The sequence below is a fragment of the Sapajus apella genome, unplaced genomic scaffold, assembly GCF_009761245.1.
Source record: "Sapajus apella isolate SASKATOON/1434 unplaced genomic scaffold, GSC_monkey_1.0 scaffold5, whole genome shotgun sequence".
NCBI lineage: Eukaryota > Metazoa > Chordata > Mammalia > Primates > Cebidae > Sapajus > Sapajus apella.
In genome coordinates this window covers 16,342,950-16,360,457 of record NW_022436945.1, presented here as the reverse complement: position 1 = coordinate 16,360,457, position 17,508 = coordinate 16,342,950, and the positions used below count along the sequence as shown (strand labels likewise).

The 17,508-nt window shown below is 35.5% G+C and overlaps 1 protein-coding gene across 2 annotated transcripts in view; it reads right to left on the bottom strand.

Moving 5' to 3' along the window:
- Positions 1-2,942: 2,942 nt before the first annotated feature.
- The window catches only part of TBC1D19 (TBC1 domain family member 19), a 146,491-nt gene continuing 131,925 nt past the window's right edge, over positions 2,943-17,508 (bottom strand). The window contains exons 19-21 of one of the 2 annotated variants that reach the window (XM_032273642.1): positions 13,403-13,518; positions 7,864-7,934; positions 6,466-6,895 (exon numbers count right to left, since the gene is read on the bottom strand). In XM_032273642.1, coding sequence (XP_032129533.1) covers positions 6,821-6,895; positions 7,864-7,934; positions 13,403-13,518 — 262 coding nt within the window. In that variant the 3' untranslated portion in view covers positions 6,466-6,820. Of the gene's footprint in view, positions 3,114-6,465; positions 6,896-7,863; positions 7,935-13,402; positions 13,519-17,508 lie in introns of those variants that run through there. The other variant, XM_032273647.1, reaches the window with a different exon arrangement.

Sequence of the window (17,508 nt, the reverse complement as noted above, 5' to 3'; positions counted from 1 at the left end):
TCTAGTCAGTGAATAAGGAAAGAAGCATACAGATTTGAAAGAAACAAAATTTTCTTTATTTATGGATGACACACTAGATATGTGGAAAATCCCAAGGAAGCTACAAAAAAGGATAGCAGAAGTTTTAAGTTTAGCAAGGTCTCAGGATACAAGGTCAATAAAAATATAAACTGTATTTTACATCTTAATAACAAACGATTGGAAATAAAAAGAAAAATACCATTATTTAAATACAATGGCATCAAAAATGTGAAAGAATGAGTGATAATTTTAACAAAATATGTGCAAGAACTGTACACTGAATACTATAAAATATTACTGAGTAAAATTAAAGCAGATTTAAATAAATGGAGAGAGATACCATGTTTATGGATTGGAGGACTCAACATTTGTTAAACATATCAATTATTTCCAAACCGATCTATAGAGCAAATGCTATCTCAGTAAAAATCAAAGCAGACTTTTCTTTTGATACAGATTAAAAAGTTATTTAGAAATGCAAAGAAGCTAGAATAGCACAATAATTTTGACATACGTGAATAAAGTTAGAGGACTTATACTACCTGATTTCAAGATTTACTATAAAACTACAAAAATCAAGACAGTGTAATATTGCAAACAGGGCAGGCAAAAATTCATGGAACAGAATAGAGGGTCTAGAAAACAGCCTGTATATATGATCAGTTAGTTTTATACAAAGCTGCTGATGTAAAAGGGAAAAGACAGTCTCTTCAGCAAATGATTGTGCAAAAACAAAACCTCAACCCTTAATTTGCATCATATACAAAAATTAACTTGCAAGAAAAGGGATAATAAACCTAAATGTCTGAGTTAATCTTTGAACTTTCTAGAAGAAAACATAGGGAAAAAACTCTTTGTGACTTGGACTTAAGCGAAGATTTCTTGGAGAGGAAGCAAAAAATATAAACCATAAAAGAAAAAATAGATAAAATGGACCTCAATAAAATTAAAACTTTTTCTCTTTAAAAGAACATTAAGAATATTAACTAACTCATAGTTAAGAAAATCAACTACCCTTTAGGCTGGGAGAAAATTTTGCAAACCATATACTGCATCCAGAATAAAAACTCCTTACAACTTTGTTTGAAGACAAGGTCTCACTCTGTCATCCAGGCTGGAATGCAGCGGTGGGATCACAGCTCAATGCAGCCTTAACCTCCAGGCTCAAAAGATCGTCCCACTTCAGCATCCCACCCCCCCATCCCCAGTAGTTGAAACTACAGGTGTGCACCACCATACCTGGCTAAAGTTTTGTATTTTTTGTAGGGCCGTGATTTTACCACATTGCCCAAGCTGGTCTCGAACTCTGGGCTCAAGCCATCTGCCTGCCTCAGCCTCCCAAAGTGGTGGGATTAGAGGCACTTAATCTGAGCCACCATGCCCAGCCTATAACTTAGTAAGATAATTGATTTAAAATGGACAAAATATTTGAAGAGATCCTTTACAAAAGAATATGTATAAATGGCAAATGGAAAATATGCTCAAAATCATTTGGAAAATACTAAGTAAAACCACTAACATGCTAACACCAACTGTTGGTAGTAAAGACTGGGAAACACTGGAACTCATATACTGTTGGTGGCAATATAAAACAGTAGAACCACTTCAGAAGAGTTTGGAGGCTTCCTTCAAAGTTAAACATGTGCTTGCACATAACCCAGAAATAAATACTCCCAAGGTATTTACCCCAGATAAATGAAGACACATGTCTCCATGAAAGCTTGTGCACAAATGTTTATAGTAGCTGTAACCATAAAACACCCAAACTGAAAACAACATGAATGTACATTAACAATGGTAAATAAACGAATTGTGAAATACTCATACAATGTAACCCTAGGCAGTAATAAAAAGGAATGAACTACTGATCACACAATATGGATGAATCTCAAAACATGTTGAGCAAAAGAAGCCAGACACAAAAAATGATTCCATTTACATGAAACTAGAAAAATGAATCTAATCTTTGGGAACAGAAGCCGATTAGTAGTGGAGTGAATGTATGTATGGGGGATTGGATGGGAAAGGGCAAAAAAAGAACTATCGGGTGATAGAAATCCATATTGTGTGATCAGTGGTTCATTCCTTTTTATTACTGCCTAGGGTTACATTGTATGAGTATTTCACAATTCGTTTATTTACCATTGTTAATGTACATTCATGCTGTTTTCAGTTTGGGTGTTTTATGGTTACAGCTACTATAAACATTTGTGCACAAGCCTTCATGGAGACATGTGTCTTCATTTATCTGGGGTAAATACCTTAGGAGTTTACCTAAGTTGATTTTTTATACCTTGATGTGGTGGTGGTGACATGGGTATATATATTTGTTAAGCCTTATAGAACTGTACACTTAAAATGCATTTTATTTTACATAAAATTTACATGTAATTTTATTGTACATAAATTATACCTTAATAAAGTTAACTTAAATGAAAAAAAAAGGAGTGACTGAAGCATTTACATTTTTTCCTCTGAAAATATTCTTTCCTTTTGGATTTCCAAAGTCAACCTGGTGAGTAAAATAGCAAATAACCTGATGACACTGGATAGGTAAATTCCTTTATCAGTAAAATGAGTGAATTAAAATAGGTAACTTCATTTGTTCATTCAATAAACATTTACTAATGCCTATTATGGGGCAAACACAATGCTAGGTTCTAGAAATATATGGCTGAAAAAGAATCCAATTTTGTCCTCAAAGGGTCACAGTCTAGTGGCAGTGAAGGACAAGCTAAATTGATTATAATACATCTTCTGTATGTGTTGGGGTTGAGTATTCATTAGAAAAGCAGTCTCCCCTGATGATGCAGCACCTGAGAAGGGTTTTGATGTACAAGTAAGAGTTAGGCAAAGAGGGAAGAGAAGGCATTCTAAGCAGAGGAAGTTGTATGGGCAAGGGGCCAAAGGCAAAATACGTACCTTGTATTAGGTACTTTGAGTAGTTCAGTTGGTCTGAAATATACAATTTATACCTGTAAGATCATGGTTGTGTCTTGACTAGAAGAGGTTAAAATATACTACTCTAGTTTGGGCAGTGTGTAGACAGGGGTTCTACACCAAATAATGATAGTTCTATTTTTGTGCATCACCTAAAAGGAAAATAACTGCCATCAGTTAGGATCCTTTCTGTTAAAAAGAAAATCCTTTGGGTCTTGTAAAAAAATTGCCCAGAGGTAGATTGGTGCAGCACGATCTGGGGATCAAGAAGGCCAAAAGAGCAGCTTTTCCTTCTCTCTATTCCTAGATTGCAGCAGCTACAGACCCTACATCCTTTCTTTTTCATATCCAGCTTCCCTGAAAGATTAAACCAAAGCTTCCTAATTAAGTTTCACAAGCTCTCATTGGTCTCAGATTTCACACTGGTCCTGAAGCAATCCCCATGGCTAGAGGAACAGTACCTGGTGACTACTTGGCTAGGTCCCGGAGCTCTTGGGGATGTGAGTCAGCCTCACCTGATGCACATGGGGAAGGGGTGGATCTCTAAAGAAAAATCAGAGCATTTGTGGAAGATGGAAGACTAGATACAAAGAAGAAATTATGTTTTACAGAAAACAGATCCCAACAATTTCTGAGCAGGTCAAGGGATACAGACACTTATGGACAAATTTCTGCTTGTATATTCCACATTTAGGACAAGTCAATGAAAACTGCCTTGAGAATAAAGTGACAAAATCAGAATCATATGCAAAAAGCTATTACTTAATAGTATAAGCATTATATGAGTGGGTGAACAGTCTTATGAGAACAAAGAGAAGGGCATAATTAATTTATAGGATCCATGGTATCTTCACAACAGAGAAAAAATTTTGAGGGAAGCCTTAAGAAATGGAGAAGATTTTGGCGGAGACAAAATGAAAAGCCATATCTGGTTGAGAATCTGAGGTATCGGATAATGGATCATTGTGGGAACATAAGGAATGAAAAGACCAAGTGGTGAAGAATTTTTCCAGTTATGATACAGAGCCTAGCCTTTATCCTTTAAGCAATGAGAAGTTGAGTTTTTCAAGCACAGAAGTGGACAATCAAATCTGCATTTGGAGAACTATAGGACTTGACTAGACACTTCTTAAGGCAAGAAGGAAGAAGACAGATCAGGGGGAGAGATAAAGCTAAATTCTGAAGTAGAAGGCTGAGACAACACAAGCTTAGTGGTCCCGATGTTTCCACAGTGGGGCGCTGTGAAGTTAAGACAAGCTGGAAATTTCAATCAGTCAGAACAATGCATTACCAAAGCATTCTCAACAAAAAGATTATTCAATAAACTCTTCCATACTATAAAGTCATAACATATCACATTAGTGGGTGAACTGACATCCTGAAGAACCAAATAGAATTTGCCTATTAGGCTACATCAATGTCAACGTATCGCTGTTTGCTCTAATCCTTGTGATCACTGTCAAAGCAGATGTGAAGGGGGTGTCAGGGGTTGGTAGGTGATGGCACAGGAGGATGCAAGAGGAAGGATGCCAAATGAGGGAGCCTAAGGAGATGTGTTTAAAGACGGAGTAGACAGGTCCAGCGTGGTGAGTCACACCTGTAATCCCAGCACTTTGGGAGGCTGAGGCGAGTGGATCACCTGAGGTCAGGAGTTCGAGACCAGGCTGGCCGACATGGTGAAAACCCATCTCTACTAAAAATACAAAAAATTAGCTGGATGTGATAGCGCATGCCTGTAGTCCCTGCTACTTGGGAGGCTGAGGCAGCAGAATCACTTGAACCCAGGAGGTGGAGGCTGCAATGAGCCGAGATTGCATCATGGTACTCCAGCCTGGGTGACAAAGCCAGACTGTGTCAAAAAAAAAAAAGGTGGGCAAGGCAGCCTGATGACCATCAGTGTAGTGTTTTAACAAGTAACCAGGAGCAGTGCTTGGCAGAGAGGGGTCTGGGGAAGCAGCAAATTGGGTGGCTGTCAACCAGGTCTAGCTTTGGGATTCAGATTCAGATCTACCGCCTAGAGCCACCTGGTTCAAATGAAAGGATCTGCTATGGCATGGCCCATTCATTTTATAGACACAGTCTTAAATTATCAGGTTAAATGATAGAAATGCTAATGAAGTTATGTATTCTTCACATATCATCTTCTACCACTTGACCTTAAAACATTATATACAAACTAAGTCAACAGTATCTTTCATTTGCTTGATGCTTTGCAGTTTAAAAAGTTACTTTCAAATATAGCATTTTCTCATTTGGTCCTACAGGTTCTTATCTACCTGTAAGGTAAACAGAGCAGACGCAATAATTTCCTACCATTTGTCACCAGCCCCTCAACCCCAATTACAGATAAGAGACATTAAATTATCTAGGGATTTACAGAAGGACCAAAATTCCCCCATCTGAGGACCAAAATTCTCCAGCGTAGTGTACTAGACTATTACAAAGATGGGCATATTAGTATGCATTTTAACCAGATCATTTAAAACTCACTCTCCTCCTAATATTTAGCCATTTTCTCAGAATAGATAATAGTCATGGGTGTGTGCAAACAAAGAATGGCAAAGCATAGGATTATAACCACATCACCTTCAAAAGCAATAAAATGGGGTTTATTAAGAATCAATCACAGAATAAATTGTTATTCAGCCCTTAGTAAATCAACAAGTGTGTTTCCTAATATGTACTCCAAAATAAAAGACTCATAAAATACATTTGGGTAAAACTTAATAAAATTCTAGGTAATCAATAAGAGTATCAATCTAGATTTAGAATTTTAGTGAAGTGATCAGCATCTTAAATTTGAAACTAAAATCAAAGAACAATAGTTTTTGGACTTTTTTCCCCATATACTGTAATATTCCATATTACAGAAATGGTAGGTCTTTAGGATGTAATATAAAATAAGACCCTTTATTTACAATAAAGCCCAAAATAAGGCGGCTGCCTTGCATAATGTCTGCAGTTCTAGAATGAATGCCTACTTTCTGCTTTTAATTTCTCTCAGCTGTTCTGCCCTAGAAGTAAACCTTGTTAAACCAAGCTTCAGTAAAAGTGAATGTGGTTTTGTCTCTTCATTCTCTTGGGTGTCTTCCTTATCTAGTTACAGAGCAACAGAAGCTGGCAACAGGCCTCAGCAATGTCAAGTCTTTTAAGCAAGAGAAGCAAGGTTGACAAGTGAAAAGGGATCACCATAATTTTCTGGCTTTCAGAGAGTCAAGCATAAAATATTGTCAGATGGAGACAATTGTATTGATCTTCCCCAGTAGAGATGTTTAAAGAGAAAAATAAAATGGAGAGAAATGTAGAAAAATCCCTGGGGTGTAAAAAGTTGCTTAAAACATCATTTAAGCAACCTTTGGATTCCTACTTAAAAGCAATATATTTTTCAAGTGTTCTCACACCCTACCCCATCCCGGCTCTGAGTGAAGAGCAATTAATGAGACAAAACAATACTATATCCAGAGATAAATTTATAAACTGGCATAAAAGAATTATCCAAGAAGCTACATTACCTCTTGAAGTTTATTACAGTATCTTTAGTTCTTATTGCATATATTATTACATGCCATTTACAAGTCAGGATTATATGTATATTATAATATCATATATATATATATAATGCTCAATTTAGCAGAAGTTGTGTTTATTGCTTCTCTCTTGAAAATCAGCAGCATGCGATGCAATATTTGGTGCAGAGTTATTGTTTCAAAAAGTGAGAAACTACTTAGGTTTAACAGAAGAGGGAACATGATCTTTATTGGCTTATATGCAAAGTTTCATTTTGGTCTTATGCAGAGTTTGCATAGTTCATGATTTCTTTCTAATGAAAAACTAGATGTGTTGTCAGTGACTGTGAAGATCAGGTGACAGTAGCAAACAGAAAAATTTGAAGAAGAGGCATAACTTTTAAAGTAGAAAGGTCAGCAAGAACTGCCTGAAACAAAAAATAAAAAGAATTATTATTAGCAAAGTCTATGAAATACGATAAACATCTTTACAATGTAATTTTGACACTAAGCTCTTTGGATTTGTTCTAAATCTTAGTACTAAAACTACACCCTTCCTTCTCTTTTCTGAATATCTTAATGTTAGTACATGTGCAAAATGCTAAAACATGCTGTAGAAAATAACCTGGATGTTAGCCTCAGTCTTCTTCAAATATCCAAGGTAGCATGAGTTTATAAAAGGTTTAACATTTCAACTTGCTTCTATAAATAAGTGTACATTATGAATCCTAGTCCTGTTATTCTAGTGTAAGGAGTAACTGGCTGCAGGAAATCGTTTGGAGATGGAACTAATGTTTATTCAGTTGCAAGATGGATAAACATCCTCTTTCCTTTAAACAAAAATGCAGGCAGCTATTTTAAGGAAAAAGTTATATTTTTATAAAAGATAACAGAATAATACAGTAAGCACTATTTAATTGAACCATATTTTAGGTATAAATTATACCACTGAAAAGAAATCAGCTTTAAATAATTAACTCACAATTTAAAACAACCAAAAAAGCCCATGTAACTTCACTATATCATTCAAATATATGCTCTTTAACTCTCTCAAGTAGTTTTTCTTCTGTGAAAATAATGCATGGACATGAACCATACAAAAAAGCAACATAAGCTCCAATCATTTCCGTTAAAATTACCAGGTATCTGGTTTCCCACATGGTTATAATGGTTTCCTACAATAATCTTGTTTATTACTCCTTCATAAGAAGACTTTTCTCAAGTAATTAAAGCAATCTGAATCCTTAAGTATTATTAGCTCAGAACTTACATGTTTCACCCGAGTTAAAAAATTTGGCTACAAGTAATGTGTGTCCTATGCATCAGACACTAAAATGACTGCCTGGCAATCTCTCAGAAACTATTTCCATCCCATCTGAGTGAAACTTATCCTTACTTCAGCTGCAGCCAGTGATGTCACCTCCATCAGGTTCACTGCTCGGAAGGCAAACACGGCAGCTGCCAGCACTGGAAAGGAATGCACACTATTTCAACTGCTGGCCGACTCATCAGCCCGGCACGGCTACCACTTTGCTCTGCCCAAAACCCACTGCAAGGAAGCTTAGAACTAGTGCTTTACACAACCGACCATACCCCCACATTCTGAGTTAAGGCTTGGTGATGATTGGTGATGAATGGGAATTGTCTGCTCTAGAGACCAGTGCCTGATGGCTAGACAAGCTGAATACCACAGTTTGGAGAAAAAGGAAAAATCAGCGGTCTTAAAAAAGCTATTTTGTAAGTTATTTCTTTCAAACCTACAACTTAAACCATTTTAAAATGGAATGAAGATCTCATGAGTCTGTGATTTTTTTTTTTTTTTTTTTAAGAGATAAGGTCTTGCTCTGTCTCCCAGGCTGGAGTGCAGAGGCATGATCATAGCTCACTGCAGCCTCAAACGTCTAATCACATGCGATCCTCCTGCCTAAGCCTCCCAAGTAGCTAGGACTACAGGTACATGTCACCAGCCCAGTTAATTTTTCTTTTCTTAGTTATTTTTTTTTTTTTTTTGTAGACATGGGGTCTTATTATGTTGCCTAGGCTGGTCTTGAATTACTGGGCTCAGGTGATCCTCCTGCCTCACCCACCCAAAGTGCTAGGATTACAGGGGTGACCCACTATGCCTGGCCTAACGACTGGTTTATCGTGGTGCAGGTATTTCTTACTAATGTGGTAGAGAGGCTTCTGAAAAGTTACATGGAGGCTGAATTTTTAAATAGATTATGTTTCATATGTACCAAGGAGGTGTCCTAATAGAAACATGATTTTAAAGCCTTTTCTTAAAAAATGTTTTTATAATTATTTTGTTATATTTTTATACACAGCACTGACTTTTCTTAGAGTGTCACAAATGGATATATCTGTAGGGAGGGCTGCTGTGGGGTTGATCCTGACATTTAATTCAATGTTGGCTACAGAAAAAATCCAAACATTACAGGACAACTTAAATAATAATAATATATATTAAGTAGAAAACAGCATGGAAGCCAGGCATGGTGGTGCACACCTGTAGTCCCAGCCAACTGGGAAGCTGAGGCAGAAGTGTCTTGAGCTTAGGAGTTTGACAGCCTTGGCAATATGTCAAGAACCTGTCTTAAAAAAAATTTAAAACAACCTTTGGGTTATTGTTTCCATTAAACATATGCATATGAAAAAGGAGTAATGCTAACATGCAAAGCTTATATAACTTACTGTAAAACTCCATGTGAGGGAGTGAGTCATAAACAACGGAAGGACTCATTTAAGAGGCAGGTAACTCTGATAAGGAGATGGTGCTGCTTGGAGCTAACTCTTGACTTAATCTCCTTTTCTCTCCATCACCAGTGATGGCAGTGCATTCTCTAGCCAACAAATCATTGAAGTTTGGGAAATTAATGTAAGAAATATTCAAAATACTGGGCACAGTGACCTATGCCTGCAATTCCAGTGCTTTGGGAGGCTGAGACAGGAGGACTGTGTGACCTCAGGAGTTGAAGACCAGACTGAACAACAAAGAAAGATCCTCATCTTTACAAAAAGTTAAAAAATAAGCCAGGGATGGTGGTGCATGCCTGTAGCCCCAGCTACCCGGGAGGCTGAGGCAGAGGATTGCTTGAGCCCAGGAGTTCTAGGCTGCAGTAAGCTATGATTGTGCCATGCATTCTAGCCTGGGTAACAGAGTGAGATCTTGTCTCAAAAAATAAATAAATAAAAAAGAAAGAAAGAAAGAAAAGAAAAAGAAAAAGGAAAAGAAAGAAACACTCAAAATTATTTGGAAGACTGCTTCCTAGTTATACTGCATACCTAATGCAAACACATATATTTTTTAAAATATATTTTTACAAGAATAAGTAATTCTCATACCAATTCTGTGAGTTAAATATTATTAGTGGCCTATTTTACTAATACAGAGAGTGAGGCACAGTGAGTGGGGGTGACACATTCAGAGGCACACAGGTAGAAAATAGTAAAGCCAATACTCAACCTTGGCTCTGGAGTTTTGCACCTAACCACTATGTGAAGACACTATTGAAACTGAAGGTAAGCAAGAACCACTCATCTCTGACGTGAAAATCTGCGTGCTTTCCTAAGAATCATAGGTTCTGCTATCTATCGGAATAGCTTTCCAGAGATGGCATGAAGGATGCTGCTACAGTCATTGTGCCTGAGGAATAGAAGTCAGGAGCCAGGCTTCTTAATCTCCCCAGAGAGAGGCAGAGTGCAGCCGGTGACTGGGAAGCACAGGCACTTTTCTAGGGGACAAGAGATTTTGGACAGTCTAGCAAGAAAGCATTAGAAGTCGTTAAGAGAGAAAAATTCTGGAGAAAAATGATGGTAATGGTAAAATTTAAAAAGTCAAGTCAGCTGGAGTTATTGAATACGTAACAGTAGATAGAAGAGATCTGTGACAAATGATGTACTCCTTAACTGAAATGGAGAAAACATGAATACTTTAAAGTCACTGAGTTTCATGTTTACAAGAATATCAAAGAAAACTATTTCTGTATACCAACAATTTTTTACAGCTTCCTAATATCTGGAATCATATTTTGTATAATGCAGGCATTTTAGCAGTTAAGGAATATGACTACTACTTCATTTTTTGTGTATGAGTTAACAGAATTGCTGAAAGCTTGACAGCCTGGCCAAATTTTCTGCTCTAGCAGGAAAGAGTTTTACATAGTGGGAAACTGTTTTTCCAAAGGTAGATAAGAAGGGGAAAAAAGGAGCAGTTCACTAATTGACCTCAGCAACCAAAATGCTTGTGTGCTTGTAACCTTTATTTATCTTGGTGTCACATCACAGAAGTTCCTCTCCATCTGCTTCATGTTTGGTTTGCCCAGCCCTTCCACAGAACAGATTTGTTTGCCAAGAAGGAAAGGTCTACACTTTGGGATATTTTCAACTGAAATTATGCTTCATATAAAACATAGAGACTCTGATATTTTCTTTTGGTCTTATTACTTTAATTCTAAGCAACTCTATCAAGAACATTAAGATAACTTTGCTTTAAACTGTTCTTCAAAAGGCTCTAATTAATTCACAATTAAAGCCAGTGATACTTAAGAAAATATTTCTCAAGACTACATAATAACCCACTTGAACAGAAAAAGCTGGTTCCAAAATACTCATACCAGATGTGTACGAAATAATCAAAATAATTTGTATACATTTATATGAAATTACCCTGTGGTTCTTTATCTGAATTCCATGGTAAGGGAGCTTCCTTCAGTCTAGTTCCATTTCTAGATGTTCCAGAATTCTTCCCTGCAGATTTTCTTAAAGCACTCAAGGAAAATGGGTGGACGCAATAATACAGATTACATTTCTACCTATTCTTCAGTAACCTTTTTATTAAGTATTGAGCTCACAGAAGAGTGCCTGGCTTAGAGCAAATGCAGTATTCAACATACATTTATTTCTCATTTCCTTCAGTTTGCTAAGGGGTGATAAGGCACAGAATGAGAGAATTCAAATTGAAAGAGGGCTTGAGGTTTTCCAATTCAACATTTCTTTCAAGGTATTAAACCTCCTGACCCTTCATTTAACAGATAAAGAACCCATTCTAATTTGCAAAAATTCCAATTATTAGAAAGTATTTTCTTCCATTGAGCCTTCTGTTTTAACGTGCTTTAGTGTCTTTTCAAAATGATACCAAATACTATATACAGTACTCTTCAAATTTTCTAGCATACTCAGAAGAGAGACATTTGGTGAAAAGTCTACAGTCCTCTCACTTGAGGAATGATAGCAGAAAACAAGGCTACTTAGCTTAGAAAACAGAAGACTTTGGGGAGAGATGAAAACGTGAGGGTAGAGAAAACATGATAATTACCTTGATTTAACAGGAGTACATTTTAACAAGCCATATTATCCAGAAATGAAATGGGCCACCAGGTAAGGCAGGGGTTACCCAATACTGAAGTGTCCCAACAAAGGGTAAGAATGGCTTGTGGGCAATGTTTAGAAAAAGCTATACCCAATGCCCTTGAGGATTCCTTCTGTTGCTTGATTATATATGGTACTACCATTCAACCAAAATAAATGAGGGCAGACCATTATTTCCTAACTCATATTTGTATAGGTTTCTAAAAAATTATTGAGAGACAAGGATACTAGGAGTTGTTAAAAACATCAATCAGCAATATCTCTGATTATACCAGGGTAATTGCTACCAGGGACCTATGCTACCCAGTAACTATAGACCTTACAGCACTCAAGAATATGTTAAGGCTGGGTGTGGAGGCTCACACCTGTAATCACAGCACTCTGGAAGTCTGAGGCGGGCAGATCACTTGAGGTCAGGAGTTTCAGACCAACCTGGCCAACAAGGTAAAACCCCGTCTCTACTAAAAATACAAAAATTAGCTGGGCGTGCTGGCAGGTACCTGTAATCTCAGCTATTCAGGAGGCTGAGGCAGGAGAACCACTTGAACCCAGGAGGTGGAGGTTGCAGTGAGCCAAGATCATGCCACTGCACCCCAGCTTGGGTGACAAAATGAGACTGTCTCAAAAAAAAAAAAAGAAAGAAAAAAACCCCTGAATATGCCAATATGGTACCTTGAGAATCTTCCTATCATGTTCTTCTTTAACTAAGCTGTATTTTCACAGCAGCCCAGACACATGATTTTATAATGCTATCAATTCAAGGTATGGGAATATCCTGCCAACTCTTCTGATCCTTATCTATTGTGAAAACATTGTAATTATTATTTGAATTTCCTGATAATCTCAATTATAAAATAATTTAGTTTATTGTGCACAAGGGAAGCAAAATAATATAATTAAAAAGAAATATATGCCCTATTTATAATCATAAAATTGCTTTGGGCGTGTTATCTGTTGTAAGAAATACTTAATTATTAAATAAAAGATAAACTTGTAGCTTCCTGAAAAAAAAGATGAAATAGTTTTTGGTCTGAGAGAATATCTAAAAGGCGGAACTCAGCCACCAGGGCAGAAGTCAGAGAGTGTTAGTAAAAAAGAAAAGGTTTCAAATTCATCTGTAAACAGGCACAGAAGAGCTGAGGTTTCAGCCATGTAGGGAGGCTTAGCCTCAGTTAGGATATTAGGTGTTGAGATGGGGCATACAGCAGAATGCTAAGGTAGCCAGGGGAGTCCCGAGTGGAGGGAAGTATATCTACACTCTGCTTCACAGACCCTATAGGTGCTGGGAGACAGTGAGATCTGGCTGGACTCAAAGGGGAGAGGGTAAGGGAAGGGAAAATAAACTTTTCTGGGAGCTGGGAAGAAAGACTAGAAGTAGGTTGGTGTGCAGTTACATGAACGTATCAAGACTGCAGTTTTTGTTGGTACTTACCTTCGAAGCCAGATGATCTCTTAATTGTTCATGAATTAGAAATGACAAATTCCAGTTACAGATGATGAATGTTAGGAAGAAAAGGGGCCTTATTATAGAAACAGCATGTGTTTTACAGACAAGCATTTACTCTTACCAGCAAGAATTTCCAGAGAGTTGTATCCTAGGATTCTGTCCCATAAAAGCAAGAGTTGATCTGTAGCTAAGTATCCAGAGAAAGCTCGAACCATCCACTTAAATGATATGCGAAGTCTATAAGCAAGGAAAAATAAATATTTACCACTGAAATTTTTCTTATGAAAATACAATATCAGAAAAACCCAACCAATTCTATTGTTAAGGTAACTCCTTAAAGAGTCTTAAATCACCCGGGCATTTAAAACTCAAGTATTTTCTTGAAAGCTGCAAAAGTGCAGTGGTGAGAAACCATAAGTCCTCAAATTAGTCGTCTTAAAGTGTTAGAGGAAAAATTATACATGCTGGGTCCTCCTTTATTATACAGGTCAGCCTTTATAAAACCCACTTCTACATTCTGTTTTTCAGGGTGTATACTAGTTAGCTATCTGTGAGGTGACCTTCTGATAGTCTTAACAATTCCAGGCAATCCATAATAATTTGAATTTTTATTCAAAATACTTGAAAGATTGTTCAATGAGTTTATATTTTCTCAATTCAATAAATTATTTTTCTACATTTCAGTCAAATGTCTATATGGGATGAAAAAATAAAATAACAAGTATGTGTATGAAAAAAATAGTTCTAAACATATGAGTCATGAGAAATAGATATCTGATTTCGAACCCTTCATTTTAGTTAGGAGGTTATAGAACTCTGAAAGATCAAGCAGAAAATTCAATTAAATTCCACTTTTCTAAAAAAATTCTAAGATGTATGAGATCTCACTATTTGCAAATAGGTTATGTTACAATAACAATTTATCTCTGAGATCAGGAAATGAACTTTTTGGCTCTGGTGCCTTAAGAGATCAACTAGTCCCTCACATTTCTGTTTTATCTATTAGCATCTAAAATCACTTGACTGTCCCTGAGAGGTGCCAAACTGTCTACTGGAATTATCATATTTTGACAATAAATATCTGTGCTAGTCTCTTAAAAGAGAGAAAAGGACCCAGAGGTTGCCTTGGTTGGTGTCATTGTATTAATTATCTTTAAACTAAAAAGGATTCTCAAGTTTCAGAAATTCCTCAATACTGGATAAGTATTGTTCTACTATAACAAAGTACATGTAGGCACTAGTATTAACTAATTAAACTTTCTGGGTGGTTTTAGAATATCTTTTTATAGATACAAAAGAAACTTTGGGCCACTGGATATTTTAATAACTTACAAAATACATTTGAATTTCATGTCAAAATTATTAACTTCAACTAGCTCCATTTTACTCAAATTCTCATAGTGTTATATTTGAGGAATAGTGCCATACATCCCCACCCACCAATATAGAAATAACACAGCATAGCTTTTTAGAAATAAAGTTGATTGTGCTATAATTTATGTATAGTATTCCCCCCTTATCTTTGGTTTCACTTTTTGTGATTTCAGTTATCCATAGCCAACTGTGGTCACCCACAGTTCAAAAATATTAAATGAAAAATTCCAGAAATAATTCATATATTTTAAATCCCAGAAGAAAAGAAGAATGAAAATGGTGCAGAAAAAAGTATTTAAAGGAATAATGGGTAAAACTTCCCAAATTTGGCAAAAGACATAAAATTATAAATTCAAGCTTAGTAAACTCCAAACATGATAAATCCAAAGAAATCCATGCCTAGATATATCATAATCAAAGTGGTGAGAACTGAAAACAAAAATCTTGATTGTGGCCAGAGAAAAATAAGGATTGACATCACTTCTTCCTGAAGTGCCTGGTAGAATTTGTCAGTAAAGTCAACTAGGCCTGAAGTTTATTTGAAGGTAGAATGTGATTAATTAAATAATTATATTGGCCGGGTACAGTTGCTCACACCTGTAATCCCAGCACTTTGGGAGGGTGGTCAGATTGCCTGAGGTCGGGAGTTTAAGACCAATATGGCCAACATGGTGAAATCCCATCTCTGTGAAAAATACAAAAAAAATTAGCCAGGCATGGTGGCATGCACCTGTAATCCCAGCTACTCAGGAGGCTGAGGCAGGGGAATTGCTTTATCAGGGAGCTGGAGGTTGCAGTGAGCTGAGATTGCTCCACTGCATTCCAGCCTAGGCGTGACAGAGCAAGACTTTGTCTCAAAAAAAAAAAAAAAAAAAAGAGGAAAAAAAAGAAGTTTATTGTAAACCCCACGGCATCTATCAAAAACATACTTTAACAAGTATAAAAATTTCATAGTGGAGATAAAATGGAATAAAAAATGTTCAATTAAAAAGTAGACAGAGAATGAGAAAAAAGGAATAAGGAGAACATGGAACAACTAAAAAAATTTAGCAAGATAGTTGATTTCAATCCAATAATACACTTTTAACAAGAAACCCACTTAAAAAAGATATTGATAATCAATATGTTAAGTAAATAAGAGAAAAGAATATACCACACAAATTATAATCAAAAGAAAGCTGGAATGGCTATATTAATGTCAGACATAGTAGATTTATTACTAGGAATAAAGGGACATTACATAATAATAAAGTGATCAATTCTACTAAAAAAAAAAGCATCAGAATACATGAAGAAAAAAACAAATACAGCAATAAAAGAAGACATTGACAACGTCCACAATAATAATTAGAGCCTTTCATATTCCTCTTTCAACAGTCAACAGAAAAATTAGACAGAAAATTAAGTGTATACAAGGTTTGAACATCATTATTAACAAACTTGATTTCCTTGACATTTGTATAACATTCTGCCTGAATACTGGCAGAATACAAATTTTTTCAGGTACACATGGAAGATTCACCAAAACAGATCATGTTCTGGATCCAAAAACAAATTCAACATATTTGAAACAACTGAAATCATATGAAGCATGCTGTCTAACTGCAACAGAATTAAAATAGAAATAAATGCCAGAAAGATACTTTTCCAAATAGTTGGAAATTAAACAACGTACTTTTATATAACCCATATTCAAAGAAGAATCCACAGTTGAAATTATGAAACATTTCTAATTAAATGAAAAAGAAAAAATAACATATCAGAGTTTGTTGGGTGGAGGTAAAAAGGGTAATTTGAGGGAAATCTGTAACATTAATGCTTACATTAGAAAAGAAGAAAGGTCCCAAATCAATAATCTAAATTCTACCTTAAACAAGTAGAAAGACAAGAGCAAAATAAATCTAATGCAAGCAAAAAGAAGAAAATAATAAATATAAGAGTAGAAATAAAATTGAAGCAGAAAAACAACAGAGAAAAAGCATCATTGGAACAAAAAACTGATTCTTTCAAAGATGAATAAAATTGATAAACCTGTAGCCAGAAAAATCAAGAAAAAGTGGGAGACAATACAATTACTAATCTCAGGAATGACAAAGATGATGTCACTACTAACCCTATAAATATTTAAAAGGCTAAGCATAGAGAATATTATGAATAACTTTGTATGTATAAATATAATAACCTAGTAAAAGTTATAAACTACTGAATCTCATTCAAAAAGAAATAGATAACCCAAGTAGTCCTATGTTTATTAAAGAAATTAAATTCAAAATTAAAAACCTTCCAAAAGCTTTAGTTTTAAAAAAATTGATTTCTACTTTGAAATTAAAATTTTTATACTTTTCCTACATAGGAATTTTAATGTTTATAATGTCATTGAAATAAATTTGTTTCTTTTAATGAGTAAAATATATAAATAGGCAGAAAAATACCACTTTAGTTTCTAGTAATGAACTAAATGTCTTCATCCTAGTAAAGAAAAGCCTAGTTATACTCCAATGTTCATTTCACAACAGCAAAAAAGAAGTCAATTTACTACAAGTTTAAGAACAAAAGTCTTATGCTCAGTATAAAATATTTCTGTCACATTGTTTTATAATCTTAATCATGAATAGAATTTTGTTTTTTAATGGCTACAAAGGAAAGAGTATCTGTTCAGTATTATCAGTGGATGATATGAGGTATTATTTTATAAAGGCCATCTCTAAGATGTCCGAAATTCAATGGTACTTTATAAAAAGGAGATTATATATCTATCTCTCTCTCTCTCCATCTTCGTAATCATGCAGTCTTGAAACAACTCTGCAAGGTATGAAGTCTCTTGATTTTTAAGGCAAACAAATTGAATTATCT